The 19373-nt window shown below is 45.4% G+C and overlaps 1 protein-coding gene across 2 annotated transcripts in view; it reads right to left on the bottom strand.

The window, feature by feature from the left end:
- LOC140402476 (uncharacterized) overlaps nt 1–19373 on the bottom strand; it is a 146506-nt gene that overhangs the window by 78855 nt on the left and 48278 nt on the right. For both annotated transcript variants that reach the window (XM_072490291.1, XM_072490292.1), the window contains exons 12-16: nt 17784–18586; nt 5649–5752; nt 4782–4830; nt 4140–4298; nt 3657–3768 (exon numbers count right to left, since the gene is read on the bottom strand). In XM_072490291.1, coding sequence (XP_072346392.1) covers nt 3657–3768; nt 4140–4298; nt 4782–4830; nt 5649–5752; nt 17784–18586 — 1227 coding nt within the window. The remainder of the gene's footprint in view (nt 1–3656; nt 3769–4139; nt 4299–4781; nt 4831–5648; nt 5753–17783; nt 18587–19373) is intronic.

The raw sequence follows: 19373 nt of genomic DNA, 5'->3' as shown, positions 1-19373 counted from the left end.
CCATTTGAATGCCCTTAGTGTTGGCAAGTCCACGCCCTTACTACTCTCGGAGTAAAGAACCTACTTCTGACATCTGTCCTATATCTATCTTCCCTCAATTTAAAGCTATGTCCCCTCGTGCTAGACATCACCATCCGAGGAAAAAGGCTCTCACTGTCCACCCTATCCAATCCTCTGATCATCTTGTATGCCTCAATTAAGTCACCTCTTAACCTTCTTCTCTCGAACGAAAACAGCCTCAAGTCCCTCAGCCTTTCCTCATAAGATCTTCCCTCCATACCAGGCAACATTCTGGTAAATCTCCTCTGCACCCTTTCCAATGCTTCCACATCCTTCCTATAATATAAACCATAATCAAGTAGAAACATGACGACCCCCCCCCGCCCCCCCCCCAACCCCACTTAGCGTGTTTTCCAGTGGCGGAGGCAGCTCACCACTGGCGGAATCTTCCAGCCCCGCCAATGTTTTACTTGACTCACCCCCTCCTGCCGCCAGGGAACCCATCGCAGGGGCTGCCTTTGACAGGATCGGAAGATCACGCCAGCGAGAAGGTTCGGAAAATCCCACCCAAACAATAACTACAGCAAACCATTTCCAAACCGTTGATGCATTATCAGTAGATGCAAATGCCATGGATTTACATAAATACTTTGGGCTTGTGTTTATGACAGTGACACAATGCAGCTAGTCACAGCATCCAGAACAACCTAATGTTAGCGCACTTCACCCAATCCGTCATTTAAAAAAAAATTAAACAAATCTGCTGGAAAACACCCTGAACCTAGAATAATACAGCATAGGAAGCCACCAGTTGGCCCATTGTACTGTGCTGCCTCTTTGACAAGTGTCATCCAATTAATTCTTTCCCCAAAGCCCTGAAATTCTCACACCAAGTATTTATTTGAAAGTTTAAAAAATATATATATAAATATATATAAATATATATATATATATATATTTATTCTCCATTTTCACATTTTCTTCAGAATTTACACCCCGCCAACAAACAGTAAACGGTAACAAATACAATGTCAACCCCCTTATCAACAACAACGATCCCATTCTCCCACCACCCCAAACAACGGCCCACCTGACAATATAAGCATTAAATAAAACAAACCCTCCCAAGGTGGGAAAAGAAAGAAAAGGAAAAAAGAAAAAGGAATCGCCTATGGTCATCATTGACATATACAGTCCACCCCAACCCCCCCACCCTAATATGCAATACCATCCAATCCCCGAAAGAGTACCGTGAACGACACCCATGAATTGTAGACACTGCCATTGTAGACACATCCCCCTCCCAGACTCCTTCCCTCCACTTCCTCTTGTAAACTCCTCCGCCCAACCTCAGTTCCTTCCCCCAACTTTTCACTGGCTAGACTCACCGGAACCTGTTCTACCAGGCCCCTATGGCCGCAGCCCCTCCCCCACCTCGCTCCCGTTCACTGGTAGGCTTAAACCGACCAGCGTAGAGGCCCCCGCCCGGGTCTCCTTCCCCCTTGCCCGGTCCCAGGAAAACCAAGAAATCCCCTTTGGCACACAACCCCAGCATACACACCCAAGCCCCAAAGAACCATCATTGCAAATGAAAGTCCCATCTCTTCCCTTGTCCAAATATATACAGCGTCGACTCATTTAGTACATACACCAACACGCAGTGAAAAAAATAAAGTTACATGACGCTACATCGGTACACGACCAGCTCTCAGTCCCATTTCTCAATTCTGCCACAGTCCTTCTGCCTTCGCAAACTCCTCCGCTGCTTCCGCCATCCTGAAATAAAAGTCCTTGGAATTGTAGGTCACCCTCAACTTAGCTGGATATACTATGCCGCACTGCACCTTGCTGATGTACAGTGCCTTCTTCACCAGCCCACCTCCTCGCCAGCTCCATCGTAAACTCCTGGTATATACGTATACCAGCTCCAGCCCACTGCATCTCCCACTTCTGCTTTGCCCAGCACAGAACTTTCTCCTTCACGCTATACCTACAGAAACACAGAGTTACTACTCTTGGCGGCTCACTCGCCTTTGGTATAGGCCTCCATGACCGATGAGCCCGATCAGTTCATATCGGGAGGGATCGTCCCCCTCCCCCCCAATTGCTTTGCCAACATCGTGGCAAAATACTCCGTCAGCCTCAGGCCTTCCACCCCTTCGGGCAGACCCACAATCCTCAGATTCTGTTGCCTCGATCTGTTTCCAGGCCTTCCATTTTGGCTTGTAGACCCTTGTTGGTCTCTATCACCCTCCACAACTCCTTCCCCATCGAGGTGAGTTGATCACTGTGCTGTGATAATGCCTCTGCCACTTCCTTCAGTGTCTCACCTTGCTTCTGCACCTCCACCGCTGCGCTTGATACTGCCGCCCTCACTGGGGCAATCGCCTCCTCGACCAACACTTTCAATACTGCCACCTACTCCTCCTTCATCGCTTCCATGTGTTTTGTGAACTGTTTTTCAAGTTCCACAGCCATCTCCTTGGTCATTTCTTCTGCTGTGAGCGATGCGGCCTCCCCTGGTGCTCCAGCCTCCGCTTTCCTTACAGTTTCTGCGCTGACTTTTTCACTCACCGGCGGACTTCCGTTAACCCCCATTTTCACGGCCGTTTTTCTCCCAAACTTGGACATTTCTCCTCCCTGTGCCTTCTTACAGCCTTTTCAGCCTCCGCTGCCCCCGGGACCGGGCAATAAAACTCCGAAATTCCTATTCCTGAGTGGGAGCCCTCCAGAGTCGACCATTTTGGAAGTTATATTTGTTTCCACTGCTTTCAGGCAGTGCATTCTATATATTTTTTAAAATTTCACCTTTCCCCTGGGAAAGTGTCTGCTACTGGCAGAAATATATCAAAACCCTTCAGAACTCAAACTTCCTGAACCTCCTTTGCTCTCTGCAGAACAATCCCAGTTTCTTTCTTATCTGCAGCTATCAGCAGTTTAAAGGCTAAACAATCTAGATTCCTACAGCTGGACCACTGTCCTTGCCCAAGCTATGTGAGGAATGTAAAGAATAGGATCACGGGTAGACCATAAGGCTCTTTTTGTGCCTGCTCCACTATTCAATGAGATTGTGACCGAACAGCCACATATTCCTACTCTACCCCAATATTTCAGAGTGTCTAAAATTCTATCTCACCCCCGAATATATTCAATGACTAGAGTTCTCTTGAGGTTTTGGATGCTCAAAGCAAAGATTCCCAACCCTATAAGAATAAATTCTCTACCTTGGTCCTAAATCCCCTTTTTAAAAATAATCTAAATTACTCAATTCTTTTTTCCCCCCCTAATTAAGGGACAATTTAGCATGGCCAATCCACCTATCCTGTACACCTTTGGGTTGTGGGGGTGAGACCCACGCAGTCACAGGGAGAATGTGCAAACTCCACACAGGCAGTGACCCGGGGCCAGGATCAAACCCAGGTCCTCGGCGCCGTGAGGCAGCAGTGCTAACCACTCCGCCGTCGTGCAGTCCCTAAATCCCCTTTTCCCGAGAATACGACCCCTACTTCTTGACCCTCTAATCAAGGAAAGCAGCTTCCCAGCATCGACCTGGTCATGCCCACTTCAGAATTTCATATATTTCAAGGAGGACGATAAACAAATTCCAAATCACTTTGACAGCAGAGTACTGCTAATTAAACAGACAAAAGTCTTACCAGATAAGAGCGAGATCTTTTCCAACAGGATCTTTTGTTTTCCCAAAAGAAGTTCTTTCTCCATCGTTAGATTTTTGGACTGCCTATCCAGGTTAGTGATTGCATCGATGGCCTGCGAGCACATTTGAATACACAAAAATATCAATACCCAATCGATGCCGGTGGCTGGTTGCAATGCTTCTGCAGATTATCACTCCATCCGATGAACAAACACGAGCCACAGATATGATCTTCATATATGTGAAACGATCAACGGGAAAGTCAAATCAATTGATTTTGTAGCAACAAAATGGGATTGGGTTTCTGATTTAAAGATTAGTTTGCAGCTGTGCCCAACAGAACGGGAGGGGAATATTTAATTATTTGATCTGTGACGGGTCCAATATGGATTGGAAAATAAAGTGCAAAAATATTTATTGAACAACAGCGGAGACATTCTTGGTATTTCTTACAATGTGAATATTAAATTAATTATTCACAAACCTCATCAAGGATGGCACCCTTTGAAGCAATTTGTTTGTCATCAAAAAGCTTGTCCTTCAGTACTTTAAAACGATTTTCCATCATCCTGCGTGACTCTCGTTCTCTCAGGTTGTGTAATATTGCCTTCTTTCTAGCTTCACATAGCAGAGGTTCAAATGCCTAAGAACAATAAACCCCCATTAAGAAAGGAGCTGGAGCTCGGCCTCAAAGCTGTGTAGCTTCGGGTGGGCAGTTTTAATTCATAGAATCATAAACTAATTCCTACAGTGCAGGAGGCTTATCGAGTCTGCACCTCGGCCCATGCCCCCACCCTATCCCTGTAACCCCAGCTAACCTTTTGGATACCAAGGGGCAATTTATTTCATTGTCAATCCACCTAACCTGCACATCTTTGGACTGTGGGAGGAAACCGGAGCACCCGGAGGAAACCCACACAGACATGGGGAGAAAGTGCAAACTCCACACATCACCCGAGGACAGAATTGAACCAAGGGCCCTGGAGCCGTGAGGCAGCAGTGCTAACCACTGTGCCATCTTGCCGTCCCTAATTATCACAAGCAAACTGATTTGATACGTTTAAAACCAGGTTTGAAGTCAGTGTCATTAAAATGACCATGCAACAAAACATTTACTTGAACTCGCCTTTCTTTTCGTCAAGTGGTTGAATGATGGCGAATTCTGGAAAAATCCCCTAGAAAACAGGAATAGTTCGTACAGTCATCTGCAGTCTATTAGTATAAGTGAAACAGGGCCATGAAATTTAACAAAATGGGTGGGTAACAGAGCGTGAAATTTTAAAAAGCACCGAATTAGAAATGCCACAGGTTCACAAGTTTGTACATTCAAAGTTCTTGCTGAAGTTGAATAAGTAGTACCCAAAATGGAATGGTTGATAAAGATGTTTTATTATGCTTTGATGGGTGGAAAGAGTGGGAGGAGGTTATCACCATTACATTATTGCCTGGCTTGTATTTATTAATGGATTTACCCAGAGTGCTGTGTCCACAAAGATGCAAACGGTCCCAATAAAGTAGATCTAATGAAACTGTCTGTGCAGCTTACAGCCCTGTGTGCAGCAGCCAAGCAACATTCCCTTTGCATGTGCGGTGAAGGCAGAACTTAAATACGTAAATACCCCGATAAATAACTCTTGCATGAAAGGAATTAGTTTGGGAGCAGTTCTGTGTTCACACACAGGATATGATAAACGTAGAGGCTGAACTTTATGAAAGATCACTTTGGGTGAAGAGACTTTTTATCCCAGTTGGTTGCTCCCTTCTTGAATGCCAATTCCAGTCTTGTGGTTCCAGTTAGCGGTTTCTTAACTCTTTCCAGGTACTGAATGTAATGAAATACGTTGATGCCATCCTGAACGTATTCTTTACAATTACAACTTTTCACCCTCCTGTTCTGGTATGTATGAAAATATTATTTCAGGTTCAATTGAGTATCCTCCATGCTGTGAGTAGTTAGAATAAGCTTTTAACAGTTCTGAGAATTGTTACTGACCTGTGCGGTGCAGTGAGGTCATTGACAATTAATGAATCTCTTGGAGTTCTTGATGGCGATACCAGGTTTCCAAACCCATCTCTGCTTCTGCTGTTTGAATGAGTCTGCAAGGAGGAAGGGTAGAAATCTTAACAAGAATGACAGAAGTAGCAGAAAAATGGTGTCCCTGTCTTAAAAATGATCCCATAGAGTGAAAGCGCATCAGTATTCTTGCATCACAAAACATCAAAGAAACTGAAGTCAGGCATTTCTTTTGTGAGGTGACTCTGCTGGTAATTATTCAAGCTCAACATCATTGTCCAACATGCTCTTGGAATGCTTTTTTGCCCAAGATCTTATTGAGGCCATTCAAACGGGGATAATAAAATGAATGAGGCTGTGGTAAGAGGACAGTATAGCAACCGGGAGTTTGAAAGGTTGTCGCATACCAAGTGTTAAGGTTAAAGACATCTCATGATTTGATTTATTATTGTCACATGTATTAGTACAAAGTGAAAAGTATTGTTTCTTGCATGCGATACAGACAACACGTACCGTACATACCGTACCGTACAAGGAAGGAGAGACTGCAGAATGTAATGTTAGTCATTGCTAGGGTGTAGAGAAAAGATCAACTTAATACGAGGTAGGTCCATTCAAAAGTCTGATGGCAGTAGGGAAGAAGCTGTTCTCGAGTCGGTTGGTACGTGACCTCAAACTTTCGTATCTTTTTCCTGACGGAAGAAGGTGGAAGAGAGTATGTCCGGGGTGCGTGGGGTCCTTAATTATGCTGGCTGCCTTTCCGAGGCAGCGGGAATTGTAGACTGGCTGGATATGGACTTGAGTGGGAGGAAAGAGATCCAATTGCCATGGTCAGCCAAGAAACCAATCACCCAAGTACAACTCGGAATAACGTGGAAATAGAAACAAGTGTTGGAAAATCTCCACTGGTCTGGCAGAATCTGTGGAAAGGGAAACAGAGCGAATGTTTCGAGTCCAGTATGACTGACTCGTCATCGGAATTGAAGAGAGGGAGGCATGTGATGGATTTTGTGCTATTGGACAAAGGTGGGATGGGCAGGTAGGCCAAAAGAAGGTGGAGGAGAGGGGGAGATAAAACTAAAAAAAGATGTCAGGCAACATATGGCACAGGAAGTGGCATAATAGTATTAAAGACACAAAGCACTGGTCTAGAGTAGGAGCAGAGTAAAGGTCAGCAATGTCTGAAAGCAAAGACTTGAGAACAGGATACCGACTGGTACATTTGGGGGGATAATAAGAACAAAACGGAGGGCCGTTCATGTCCTGAAGTTATTGAACTCAATGCCGAATCCAGAAGGTTGTAAAGTGTCAGAAGACAAGGTGCTGCTCCTCCAATATGTGTTGGGCTTCACTGGGACATTGTAGCAGGCCAAGGACAGAAATGCGAGCATAACAGCAAGATAGTGAATTGAAATGGCAAGTAACTGGAAGGTCAGGGTCATGCTTGTGGATTGAGCATCCTCTTTGTGAGCTTTTCCCGATTTAGCATGGCGGTAGTGTTACTCAACACGATGAAGGGAATCCTGAATTTGAAGTTGGGATCTCCACCAGGACGATGTGGTGGTTACTCCTACCAATACAGTCATTGTCAGATACATTTGCGACAGGTAGATTGGAGATGATAAAGTAGGTAGCTAGAGCTGTTGGGGAGGGTTTAAACTAATGTGGCAGGGGGATGGAAACTGATGCAGGAAGTCGGAAGGTAGTAAAACAGGGACAGAAACAAAAGGCAGTAAGGGGGAAAGTGTAAGGCAGAGAAGCCATAGTCAAAAATCAAAAAGGGCGACAGTACAAGGTACAGAGACTGAGGGGAGCTGAGTGAATAGGCCCAGTATTACTAAAAGGAATAAAACGGGAAGTAAAAACATAAATGGTAAGCGACGTGGCAGGTTGTTACATGAAGATATGGGTTCAACGACAAGGAAATTTAGGAGAAAAGTTAAGAGGAAATATAACTTAGGAGAGGTTACTGATCGAGGTGTTAAGATTCAAAATAGAGGTATAAAAGCCAGCAGAAGTGTACTTTACCTGAATGCTCGTAGTATTCAGAATAAGGTAAATGAGTTGATGGCGCAAATCATCGTGAATGACTATGATTTAGTGGCCATTACTGAAACATGGTTAAAGGATGGTCGCGACTGGGAGTTAAATATCCGAGGGTATCAATCTATTCGGAAGGACAGAGTGGATGGTAAGGGAGGTGGTGTAGCTCTGTTATTTAAGGATGACATCCGGGCAATAGTAAGGGATGACATCGGTGCTGTGGAGGATAAGGGTGAATCCATTTGGGTGGAAATCAGGAATAGTAAGGCGAAAAAGTCACAGATAGGAGTAGTCTATAGGCCACCAAATAGTAACATTATGGTGGGGCAGGCAATAAACAAAGAAATAACTGATGCATGTAGATATAGTACAGCAGTTATCATGGGGGATTTTAATCTACATGTCAATTGGTTTAACCAGGTCGGTCAAGGCAGCCTTGAGGAGTTTATAGAATGTATCCGCGCTAGTTTCCTAGAACAGTATGTAATGGAACCTACGAGGGAACAAGCGGTCCTAGATCTGGTCCTATGTAATGAGACAGGCTTGATTAATGATCTCATAGTTAGGGATCCTCTCGGAAGGAGCGATCACAATATGGTGGAATTTAAAATACAGATGGAGGGTGAGAAGGTATAACCAAACAGTAGTGTTTTGTGCTCAAACAAAGGAGATTACAATGGGATGAGAGAAGAACTAGCTAAGGTAGACTGGGAGCAAAGACTTTATGGTGAAACAGTTGAGGAACAGTGGAGAACCTTCCAAGTGATTTTTCAGTGCTCAGCAAAGGTTTATACCAACAAAAAGGAAGGACGGTAGAAAGAGAGAAAATCGACCGGGATATCTAAGGAAAGAAGGGAGAGCATCAAATTGAAGGAAAAAACATTCAAAGTGGCAAAGATTAGTGGGAGACTATTGGACTGGGAAATCTTTAGGTGGCAACAGAAAGCTACTGAAAAAGCTATGAAGAAGAGTAAAATAGATTATGAGAGTAAACTTGCTCAGAATATAAAAACAGATAGTAAAAGTTTCTACAAATATATAAAACAAAAAAGAGTGGCTAAGGTAAATATTGGTCCTTTAGAGAATGAGAAGGGAGATTTAATAATGGGAGATGAGGAAATGGCTGAGGAACTGAACAGGTTTTATGGGTCGGTCTTCACAGTGGAAGACACAAATAACATGCCAGTGACTGATAGAAATGAGGCGATGACAGGTGAGGACCTTGAGATGATTGTCATCACTAAGGAGGTAGTGATGGGCAAGCTAATGGGGCTAAAGGTAGACAAGTCTCCTGGCCCTGATGGAATGCATCCCAGAGTGCTAAGAGATGGCTAGGGAAATTGCAAATGCACTAGTGATAATTTACCAAAATTCACTAGACTCTGGGGTGGTCCCGCGGATTGGAAATTAACGTGACACCAGTTTAAAAAAGGAGGTAGGCAGGCAGAAAGCAGGTAATTATAGGCCAGTGAGCTGAACTTCGGTGTAGGGAAGATGCTGGAATCTATCATTAAGGAAGAAATAGCGAGGCATCTGGATGGAAATTGTCCCATTGGGCAGACGCAGCATGGGTTCAGAAAGGGCAGGTCGTGCCTAACTAATTTAGTGGAATTGTTTGAGGACATTACCAGTGCGGTAGATAACGGGGAGCCAATGGATGTGGTATATCTGGATTTCCAGAAAGCCTTTGACAAGGTGCCACACAAAAGGTTGCTGCATAAGATAAAGATGCATGGCATTAAGGGTAAAGTAGTAGCATGGATAGAGGATTGGTGAATTAATAGAAAGCAGAGTGGGGATTAATGGGTGTTTCTCTGGTTGGCAATCTGTAGCTAGTGGTGTCCCTCAGGGATCAGTGTTGGGCCCACAATTGTTCACTTTTTACATAGTTGATTTGGAGTTGGGGACCAAGGACAATGTTGTCTGCAAACTTGCACAAAACACGAAGATGAGTGGTAAAGCAAAACGTGCAGAGGATACTGGATGTCTGCAGAGGGATTTGGATAGGTTCAGTGAATGGGCTAGGGTCTGGCAGATGGAAAATAATGTTGACAAATGTGAGGTTATCCATTTTGATTGGAATAACAGCAAAAGGGATTATTATTTAAATGATAAATTAAAACATGCTGCTGTGCAGAGAGACCTGGGTGTGCTAGTGTATGTTTGCAAAAAGTTGGTTTACAGCTGCAACAGGTGATTAAGAAAGCAAATGGAATTTTGTCCTTCATTGCTAGAGGGATGGGGTTTAAGGCTAGGGAGGTTATGCTGCGATTGTATAAGGTGTTAGTGAGGCCACACCTGGAGTATTGTGTTCAGTTTTGGGCTCCTTACCTGAGAAAGGACGTACTGGCACTGGAGGGTGTGCAGGAGATTCACTAGGTTAATCCTTCCTAGTGCTGAAGGGGTTGGATTACGAGGAGAGGTTGAGTAGACTGGGACTGTACGCGTTGGAATTTAGAAGGATGAGGGGGGAATCTTATAGAAACATGTAAGATTATGAAGGGAATCGATAGGCTAGATGCGGGCAGGTTGTTTCCAGTGGTGGGTGAAAGCAGAACTATGGGGCATGGCCTCAAAATAAGGGGAAGTAGATTTAGGACTGAGTTTAGGAGGAACCTCTTCACCCAAAGGGTTGTGAATCTATGGAATTCCTTGCCCAGTGAAGCAGCTGAGGCGCCTTCATTAAATGTTTTTAAGAAAAAGATAGATCAGGCTCGAGGGGCCAGATGGCCTACTCCTGCTCCTAGTTCTTATGGAAGATTTTCCCTCGTTAGTTTCTTCATCACCTGTCGCAGATACCCGTAGCAGTTGTGTCCTTCAGGACTCAGCCAGCTTGGTCAGTAGTGGTCCTACCAAGCCACTCTTGGGTGCTCAACGTTCAAATCCTCCACCCACAATACATTGTTCCCTTGCCATACTACGTGCTTCTGCCCACTGGTGTCTAACATGAAGGAGTACGGATTCACCAGCTGAGTGGTAATCAGCAGGTAATCTTGTTTGACCTGATGTTGAGAGAGTTCATGTGGTCCAGAGTGAATATTGAGGCCAATGTTACCCTGTGAGTGAAACCCGCACCCCCCCCTCCCCCAACTGTGCCACCAGTTCAGCTGGGTCCAGAAATACCCGGATGGAGATGGTGGTGCCTGGGACACTGGCTGACAGGTATGATTTGGTGGGAAAGCTCTCCCAATTTTGACACAAATCCCCAGAGGTTAGTAAGCAGGACATTGCAGGATTGACAAGGCTGGGTTACGGTGGTTTCTGGTGCCTCGGTCAATGTCGGGTTGTCCCTCCAGTTTCATTCCTTTTCAGGCTTCATCTTGATTTAATACAACGGAGTGGCCTGCTTGGCCATTTCAGAGTTAAGATTAAGACTGTGTCTGGAGTCACATGTAGGCCAGACCAGGTAAGGATGGTAGATTTCCTTCCCGAAAGGACGTCAGAGAAACAGGTGGTGTTTGTGGTGATGTGCATCACTGTAAATACACAAGGGGTTAATGTAAATACATGTAGGCTAGCTAGACACTAGAGGGAGCACCAGAGACATCACACACACACACACAGTCAACCAATAGGTCAGTAAGATAGGACACAACCAATGGGCATTCACGATACACACAGAGGTGACACTACCACAGGGGGGCATTACACCAACCCATATAAAAGGACACTGCACACATGATCTTCCTCTTTCCACTGGAGACAGTCAGTGGGTACAGACACAGGGTTGATTCAATATCACTCCCACCACGTTGGTTGTAGCAGACTGGTTAGTCAGTCTGGGTAGCTATAGTAGGATTAGCAGTAGTGGCGAACCCGAGTAATAGAAGTGTAAATAGTTTAATAAATGTGTTGAAGTTACCTCCACGTCTGAACCTTCCTTTGTCAAGTGCACCACAAGGAGGCCGCTTATGCTACGCCTAGAGCATAACAAGACATGGTACCAGCATATACTGTTTCAATCCATATAGCCATACCTCAGCATACAGTGACAACCAGCAACGATACCCAGGCAAGATGTTCGAGATCCCGGTTCCGCAGCAGCTCCAGTGCCACAGCGCAGAAACTGGCGCGCATTCCGGCAAAGGTTTGAAATCTTCCTGGTAGCAGCCGACCTACAAGACGTGGCCGATGCTGAAAAGACAAATCTTCTGCTCACCGTCGCCGGTGCCAGAGCAGAAGAAATCTTTTAAAAATTCAACTTCTCCAAAAAGCAACACAGGAGCAACTTCCAGGCAGTCCTGGACAAATTTGGCAAATACGGAGAGGAAAACACACTCCCAACCAGCAAGAAAAGGCAAGAGAAGCGCCAGTACTCACCATGAGGCCGAGATCCTGGAGCAGAGAACAATTTTGATCGGCGGCCACCTTTCTAAAGGGACTGCACTTGCGCAGTTGCGCGAGAAGCGCACAGAACGGGAAGGTCCGTCTGCGCATGCGCGAGACGCCGCGCATGCGCAATCGCGAAAACAGCCCCTGGTACAGGAACAGTGATATGCGCATGCGTGAACACTTCCTACGCATGATGTCACATGCGTCATGATGTCAGAGGCCCCGGACCACGCCTATTTAAAGGGGAAACGCCCCAAATCAAAGAAAAAATCTTTTAAAGCTGTAAAACATCCTTCTTTCACCTGGAATGACAGCACAATGCCTCAAATTGAACCAGGAAATGAAATTAACCTCCTAAGAACCCTGCAACAAGCAGTTACAGACACCCAAACAGTGATTCTGAACTTGACTACTTCGAAACCAACCTTGACATTTTCTCTGGACCTCGCGAGCCCAATGCTAGCTCCGACGCAAACAGTGATGACGTGGTCCTAGAAGACTACGACTCGGACGAAGGTTTTTTCATTAGAAATGGCGAACCCCGTACTGAATCAGACGCAGACGCGGATTCATTCTTTGCATTTGAGGATCTTCAGCCCAGCAGATATGACATCCCGACTCGTGAGTGCAGGATTATGCTGCGGCCCGAAACCAAGAGACAGAGAGCGGTACAAGCCCAGAGAGTGGCCTGCTGCCACACAGAGTGGTCCACGCACTGCTCAGGGTTCCTGACTCTACGAAAGAAGACACGCAAGCCTCCACACCGCAGTCCTTGCATGAACAAGAAGTGACTCCAGTGTCACAAGCCTCCGCAGTGAGCTCGTGGACAGATTCCACAATTGCAGAAACGCAAGACTCCAGAGCGCAGTCCTTGCACACACAAGACATGACTCCAGTATCACAAGCCTCCGCAGCGAGCTCATGGACAGCCTCCACGATAGAAGCAACGCAAGACTCCGATGCGCAGTCCTTGCAGGAACAAGACCATGAGAGTCTAGCAACCTCCTCTGACCAACTAGTGGCAGACGATGCAAGTCTGCCATGCTCAAGTAAACAGCAAGAAGACTATGACAGTCTACCACGCTCCAGTGCACAGCAGGACGACCATGACGGTCTATCATGCTACAGTGAAGAACAAAGCGACGATGACAGTCCAAGCCCAAATGAAGGACAACAGCAAGACAATGACAGTCCACCCACATAGTTTGCGCCACCAGATGAAGACTGACAATTTACTCAACCCAAGTGAACAACAAGCAGCTACTGAGGATCTACCCACGGTATGCAAGACGAGTGACGACAGCATGCCACTTCCCATGCAAGATGTGCAAAGTGACAGACCTCAGCTAGTGTGTACAGAGGCACTCGACGATCACTGTGAGACCACTGGTGACACCACGATACTTCCACCCTCATTCGCTCGAACCTCTCCAAAGTCAATGCATTCCTGCATGTTCCCACTCCAGACGTGCAGCTTCAAGAAATCTCAGCTGACCCCAGTGAACCTGCTAAGACTCCGGACGAGGAGCATCAACATACCAACACTGACTCCGTTAAAACAGACCAGACTCCAGATGGGGAGCAACCAAGCGCCGACTCTGAATCACGTAAGCCGGACTTTACTCCAGACAGGGAGTGCCGCAACCTCAGTGATGGCACGCTCAGGGTGACAGCAGATGCCACAACGACAGGAGATGGATCACTTAACAATTACACTGGGTCAGTAATAACAAGCAGCGGCTACAGTCCAAGAGGAGTACACTAATATTCACCACAGCTATATCCACACATTTCTTCCACATCAGCAGTGCAGCCAATGACAGCTCATGCTGGACAAACCCAGTATTCAGGCATGCAGCAGCCAGCAGTCTATGCAGCATATTCTCAAACAGGCCAGCACTACGGATTGCCCACTAATGGAATCAAGACCGAAGGAGGACTACCGCAAGCGCAATCTGCACTACAGACTGGATGCCTTAGTTACAGCCCCGGATTTGCTGCACCCCAGCCTGGCCAGACGGCATATTCCGATCAGATGCAAGGTTCTAGTTTCACATCATCACCAGGTATTTATGCGAGCAGCAATTTGGTTTCCAATTCAACAAGCTTCAACGGTTCTCAGCAGGATCACCCTTCCTGCACAGTGTGTGGCCAGAACCAGTATGTACAATCTTATCCAAGTTCAACATATGGCACATCCATGACCTCGAATGATACGGTTGATGGTACCTCTTCAAAGTCAACACCTTATCAGCTACAAGATGCCATCCGACAGCACCATCATAAACATTGTAAAAGAAAGGGACTCCAAATCAGACAGTGAAGTGATTTGACCACTTCTTGGTTCCTGTGGCACAGGGGCGTTGATGGCGTTCATAACGACGAGAGACATTTGACCATGATGATTGATGGTTTTTGGACTCACACAAATAATTTAGACTTATTGTTTAATCACTGTTCCCATGACTTGTATATACCTTAACTTATCTACCTGTTTTTTGTTCAATTTTCTTAAAGTGTACAGAAAATATGTAACATTTCAAAAAAGGGGGATGTGGTGATGTGCATCACTGTAAATACACAAGGGGTTAATGTAAATACATGTAGGCTAGCTAGACACTAGAGGGAGCACCAGAGACATCACACACACACAGTCAACCAATAGATCAGTAAGATAGGACACGACCAATGGGCATTCACGATACACACAGAGGTGACACTACCACAGGGGGGCATTACACCAACCCATATATAAAGACACTGCACACATGATCTTCCTCTTTCCAGTGGAGACAGTCAGTGAGCACAGACACAGGGTTGATTCAATATCACTCCCACCACGTTGGTTGTAGCAGACTGGTTAGTCAGTCTGGGTAGCTATAGGAGGATTAGCAGTAGTGTCGAACCCGAGTAATAGAAGTGTAAATAGTTTAATAAACGTGTTGAAGTTATCTCCACATCTGAACCTTCCTTTGTCAAGTGCACCACAAGGAAGCCGCTTATGCTACACCTACAGCATAACAAGACAGTGTTTACAACAATCAATGATGGTTTCATGGTCAGCATTACTGAGGCTAGCTTTTAAGTCATCCAGATTGGAAACATTAGCTCTGTTCTCTCTCCACAAAGGTGGTCAGACCTGCTGAGATTGGATTGTCCAGCATTTTCTGTTTTTGTCCCCAGAGCATTAGCCTGTGTCTCTGTATTCCTAGCCCAATGGCATTACCACTATGCCACTGCCTCCCCCCTTATACAATCAATCAGTCTTCTCAATCATATGGAGCATTGGAGAGACCACACCAAAAGCAGTGTACGCCATTTCTGGTCTCCTGACCGAAGGAAGGGCACACTTGGGAGTGAGATAAAAGTTAATTTGAGTGATTCCTGAAATCAGAGGATTGTTCTTGGAGGAGAAATTAAATACATTAGTCCCACATTCCCTAGAGAGGTCTTGTGGCGAAGTGAGTCATGTCCTTGCCTCTAAACCAGAAGCTGTGGGTTTAAGTCCCACCCAAGGAGTTGACTTCATAACGTGGCCAAAACAGATTGTATCAAGCTGCAAATCCTTCCAACAGGCCTGGCCTGCTCTTGTTGTCTATGTTTCTAATGGCAGGTGGTAAGAGTGGGAGAGATTCCTGGTCAGCCTTGTGATGGAGAGAACATTGGAGCCACTATCATCACTATCCATTGCTCTTTGCATGCAAAAGCACGTGTTGCCATAGCAACTAAGACTCCGAGTGAACTGCAACACATCCCCATATTACTTAGAATTTAGCAGAATAAGATGTGATCTAATTTTTTATTGGATCTCAACAGGGTAGGTGCTTAGAAGATGTTTCTATTGGCTGAAAAGTCCGTGTGACTCACTCTCCGAAGAAGATCTAAACCATTTAAGACTGGGATTGTGAATCTTTGGAATTCTCTACCCAGGCAGCTGTGGAGACTCAGTCATTGAGTATTTTCGTGATCGAGGTGGATAGATTTTGGGGTACTGAGGGAATTAGGGGGTGAGGATAGTGCAGGAAGCAGTTGAGGTGGGTAATAAGCCAGGATTTAATTGAATGGCAGAGCAGTTTGAAAGGGTAAATGGCCTTCGCCTCTTCCATTTCATATGTTATTACCCCTGCCCTGTCCCACCAAATCGTACCTGGCAGCCAATGTCCCAGGCACCACCATCTCCATCCGGGTATTTCTGGACCCACCTGAACTGGTGGCACAGTTGGGGGGGGGGGGGGGGGGCAGGTTTCGCTCACAGAGTAACATTGACCTCAACATTCATTCTGAACCCTGGACCACATGAACTCTCACATCATCAGGTCAAACAGGATAACCCACCTGCATGTCTCACAACAACATCGTTATTTCTTAAAAAGGGCAGCACGGTGGCGCACGGTTAGCATTGCTGCCTACGGCGCTGAGGAACCGGGTTCGAATCCCGGCCGTGGGTCACTGTCCGTGTGGAGTTTGCACATTCTCCCCGTGTCTGCGTGGGTTTCACCCCCACAACCCAAAAGATGGGCAGGATAGGTGGATTGGCAACGCGAAATTGCCCCTTAATTGGAAAAAATAATTGGGTACTCGAAATTTAAAAAAAAAGAAGTTAGTTCTTAAATGTATTTGGTGTCCTGGTAACCCTTGCCAGTTATCAATTTTGCCGTGTAAATTGTTTGATGTCGGTCCGAATCTTGTCCTTCACTGCTTTAACTCTCCACTACCTTTGTGCCTTGTTCCAGGTTTATTTTTCCTATCAAGGGGAGTATGTCAAATACGACAGATATTTAGGGACATTTTAGATAAGAATGAGAAGTAGATAATACAGACCATGAGCATTCTCCACCATGACAGATCTTGGGCCTCAAAGCCATTTTCCTGTTGTCTTCATTTTTCAGTGAATCCCCGAGACAACAAAAATCTGTCCATCTCAGCTTAAATATATTTAAAGTACCCTACATGTCGCCAAGCTCTCAAGTGAAGAAATTTCTCCTCATCAGTCCTATACAATTGTTCCTAAACGATAGTCCCTTATCCCAAGACTGTGCTCCCAAGTTGTAGATTCCCCAGCCAACGGAAACAGCTTTGACCCTGTCAAACCCCTCAGAATCCTGTATGTTTCAATGAGATCACCACTCATTCCAGAAAACCTAGACCCAATTTATTCAGCCTCTCATTCTGTGAGCCAACCCAGTGAACTTACTGTACTGCCGCCGATTTAAGTATGGCCTTCCTTAGATATGGAGACCAACCAAAACTGCACCCAGGTGTGGTCTCACCAAAGCCATTCCATACAAGGAACTCTTTGATAGTTGCTTGAAAAAGATGAGTGAAGATTAGACTAGGAGGCTTAAGAGAAAGATAGCAGTCCAAACTGGACTATCAAATGGCCTATTTCTCAGCTATAACCTTTTCTCACTTCCCTTAAGAGGGTAGAAGGAAAGATAAATACACCACACATTATGGCTGTTTAACCAGCCATAAAATTAACTAAATACTTTCAAGCCCTTTATCAATGCTCCAAAGTAACTGTTACTAAGCATGGATCAAGCCACATCAGTCACAGTCTGACCTTTGAATGCAATGGACCATTGTTTAGTCGGGGTGTTACTAAAGATTGCAAGTCCCAACTTACCGAGCAGTCAGTTTAGTTTCTGGATTTTATTTTCCTACCCATTCATCTGGAAAATCAATGAACCAGAAAAAAGCTTAAACTTCCTTAAGAACTATTAATTATTGCGTACGTACCTGCACACCCAACTCTGCTTCAGTCACAGCTTCTGTATTTAAATTGAATGAACGGTTCCAAAACTTGGAGCTTCTAAAGGACTCTTCTCTCAATGCAGTAAAGGCATGGTCCTCCTCATCATTCAAAGGCTCCTCTTTTATGGTCACGGTGCAAATTTCAGAGCTGTGAGGATCAACGAGCTCACCGGCATTTATTTCTGACAAACCTCTTTCAACCTTAACGTGGGTTTCACTGGGCTGGTCTACATTAAGTTCATGCTTAATTCTTTCCGTGCTAGCTGTCCCTTTGCGAATCTCTGGTGCCCATTTGGTTTTGTAAGCTCCAGTAACGGCAATGGTCTTACTTTTGACAGGAAAGGTTTGAACAACTCTTTGATTATCTGGCTCAGGTGATTTCACTGGATCCGTTTCCATTTTTAAGTCAAACTTGTCATTGTTCAATTCATCAACATTTGCTTTTGATTGGGACTCAGTCGAAGGAATGATGCTGGATGGTCTGTTGCGTTGCCCAGCCTCCTGCGTGGTCTCTGGAAAGATACGTAGTGGCTGGAGTGGAGAAACTTGATCTACCAATTTCCAAATTGTTGGGCTAATCTGAAGTTGCGGCTTGGTTGATCTATCGGCGTCAACGTCGCACAGAGGTGTGGAAGTGCGCAAACCTCCCCCAGCAGCCGTTTCTGATGAACCAGTTTTGGCACCCAGTTCTGAACTTCTAGCAGCTGTGTTACAATGAGGAGTGTTGGTGGCACCTACCAAAGTAGGAGCAGCTGTAGATGTTAGGATTTCAACCAGTGGAGATGTTACTGTAATTGAAACATTCTGGTCATTAATCTTCAAAATTATACATTAAATTGGTAAAAAGGAAATCTCTTTCCCCAACATTCAAGACTTTCCTTTCCGGTGAAGTACAAAAAATTTTCGGTGGCACTTCTCATAACAATCGGATATCTCAAAGCACTCTACAGCCAGTGAAGTACTATTGAATTGTAGTCACTGCTGTAATGTAGAAAATGCAGCAGCTGAATTGCATGTAGCAAAGTGACAATGACCGATGTGACCATCGTTTGCGATGTTGGTGGTTTCATATTTCCTCCAGCAGAGTGCATGGAGTAATTGTCAGTGCCCTTAAATGCATCCTGACTGCTGGGCTTAAGGTTTTGGGGCCATCGACTGCCTGTAGTAGGGTGGCACGGTTGCACAGTGGTTAGCACTGTTGCTTCACAGCGCCAGAGACCCGGGTTCGATTCCCGGCTTGGGTCACTGTGTGCTGAATCTGCGCGTTCTCCCCGAGTCTGCGTGGGTTTCCTCCGGGTGCTCCGGTTTCCTCCCACAAGTCCCGAAAGACGTGCTGTTAGGTGAATTGGATATTCTGAATTCTCCCTCGAACAGGCGTCGGAGTGTGGCGACTAGGGGATTTTCACAGTAACTACCCTGCAGTAAGCCTACTTGAGAATTTTTTTTAGAATACCCAGTTCATTTTTTCCAATTATGGGGCAATTTATCGTGGCCAATTCACCTACTCTGCACATCTTTGGGTTCTGGGGGCGAAGCCAACACAAATACAGATAGAATGTGCAAACTCCACACGGA

The sequence above is a fragment of the Scyliorhinus torazame genome, chromosome 25 (genome assembly GCF_047496885.1).
Source record: "Scyliorhinus torazame isolate Kashiwa2021f chromosome 25, sScyTor2.1, whole genome shotgun sequence".
Taxonomy (NCBI): Eukaryota; Metazoa; Chordata; class Chondrichthyes; order Carcharhiniformes; family Scyliorhinidae; genus Scyliorhinus; species Scyliorhinus torazame.
This window is presented reverse-complemented; position numbering and strand designations above follow the sequence as displayed.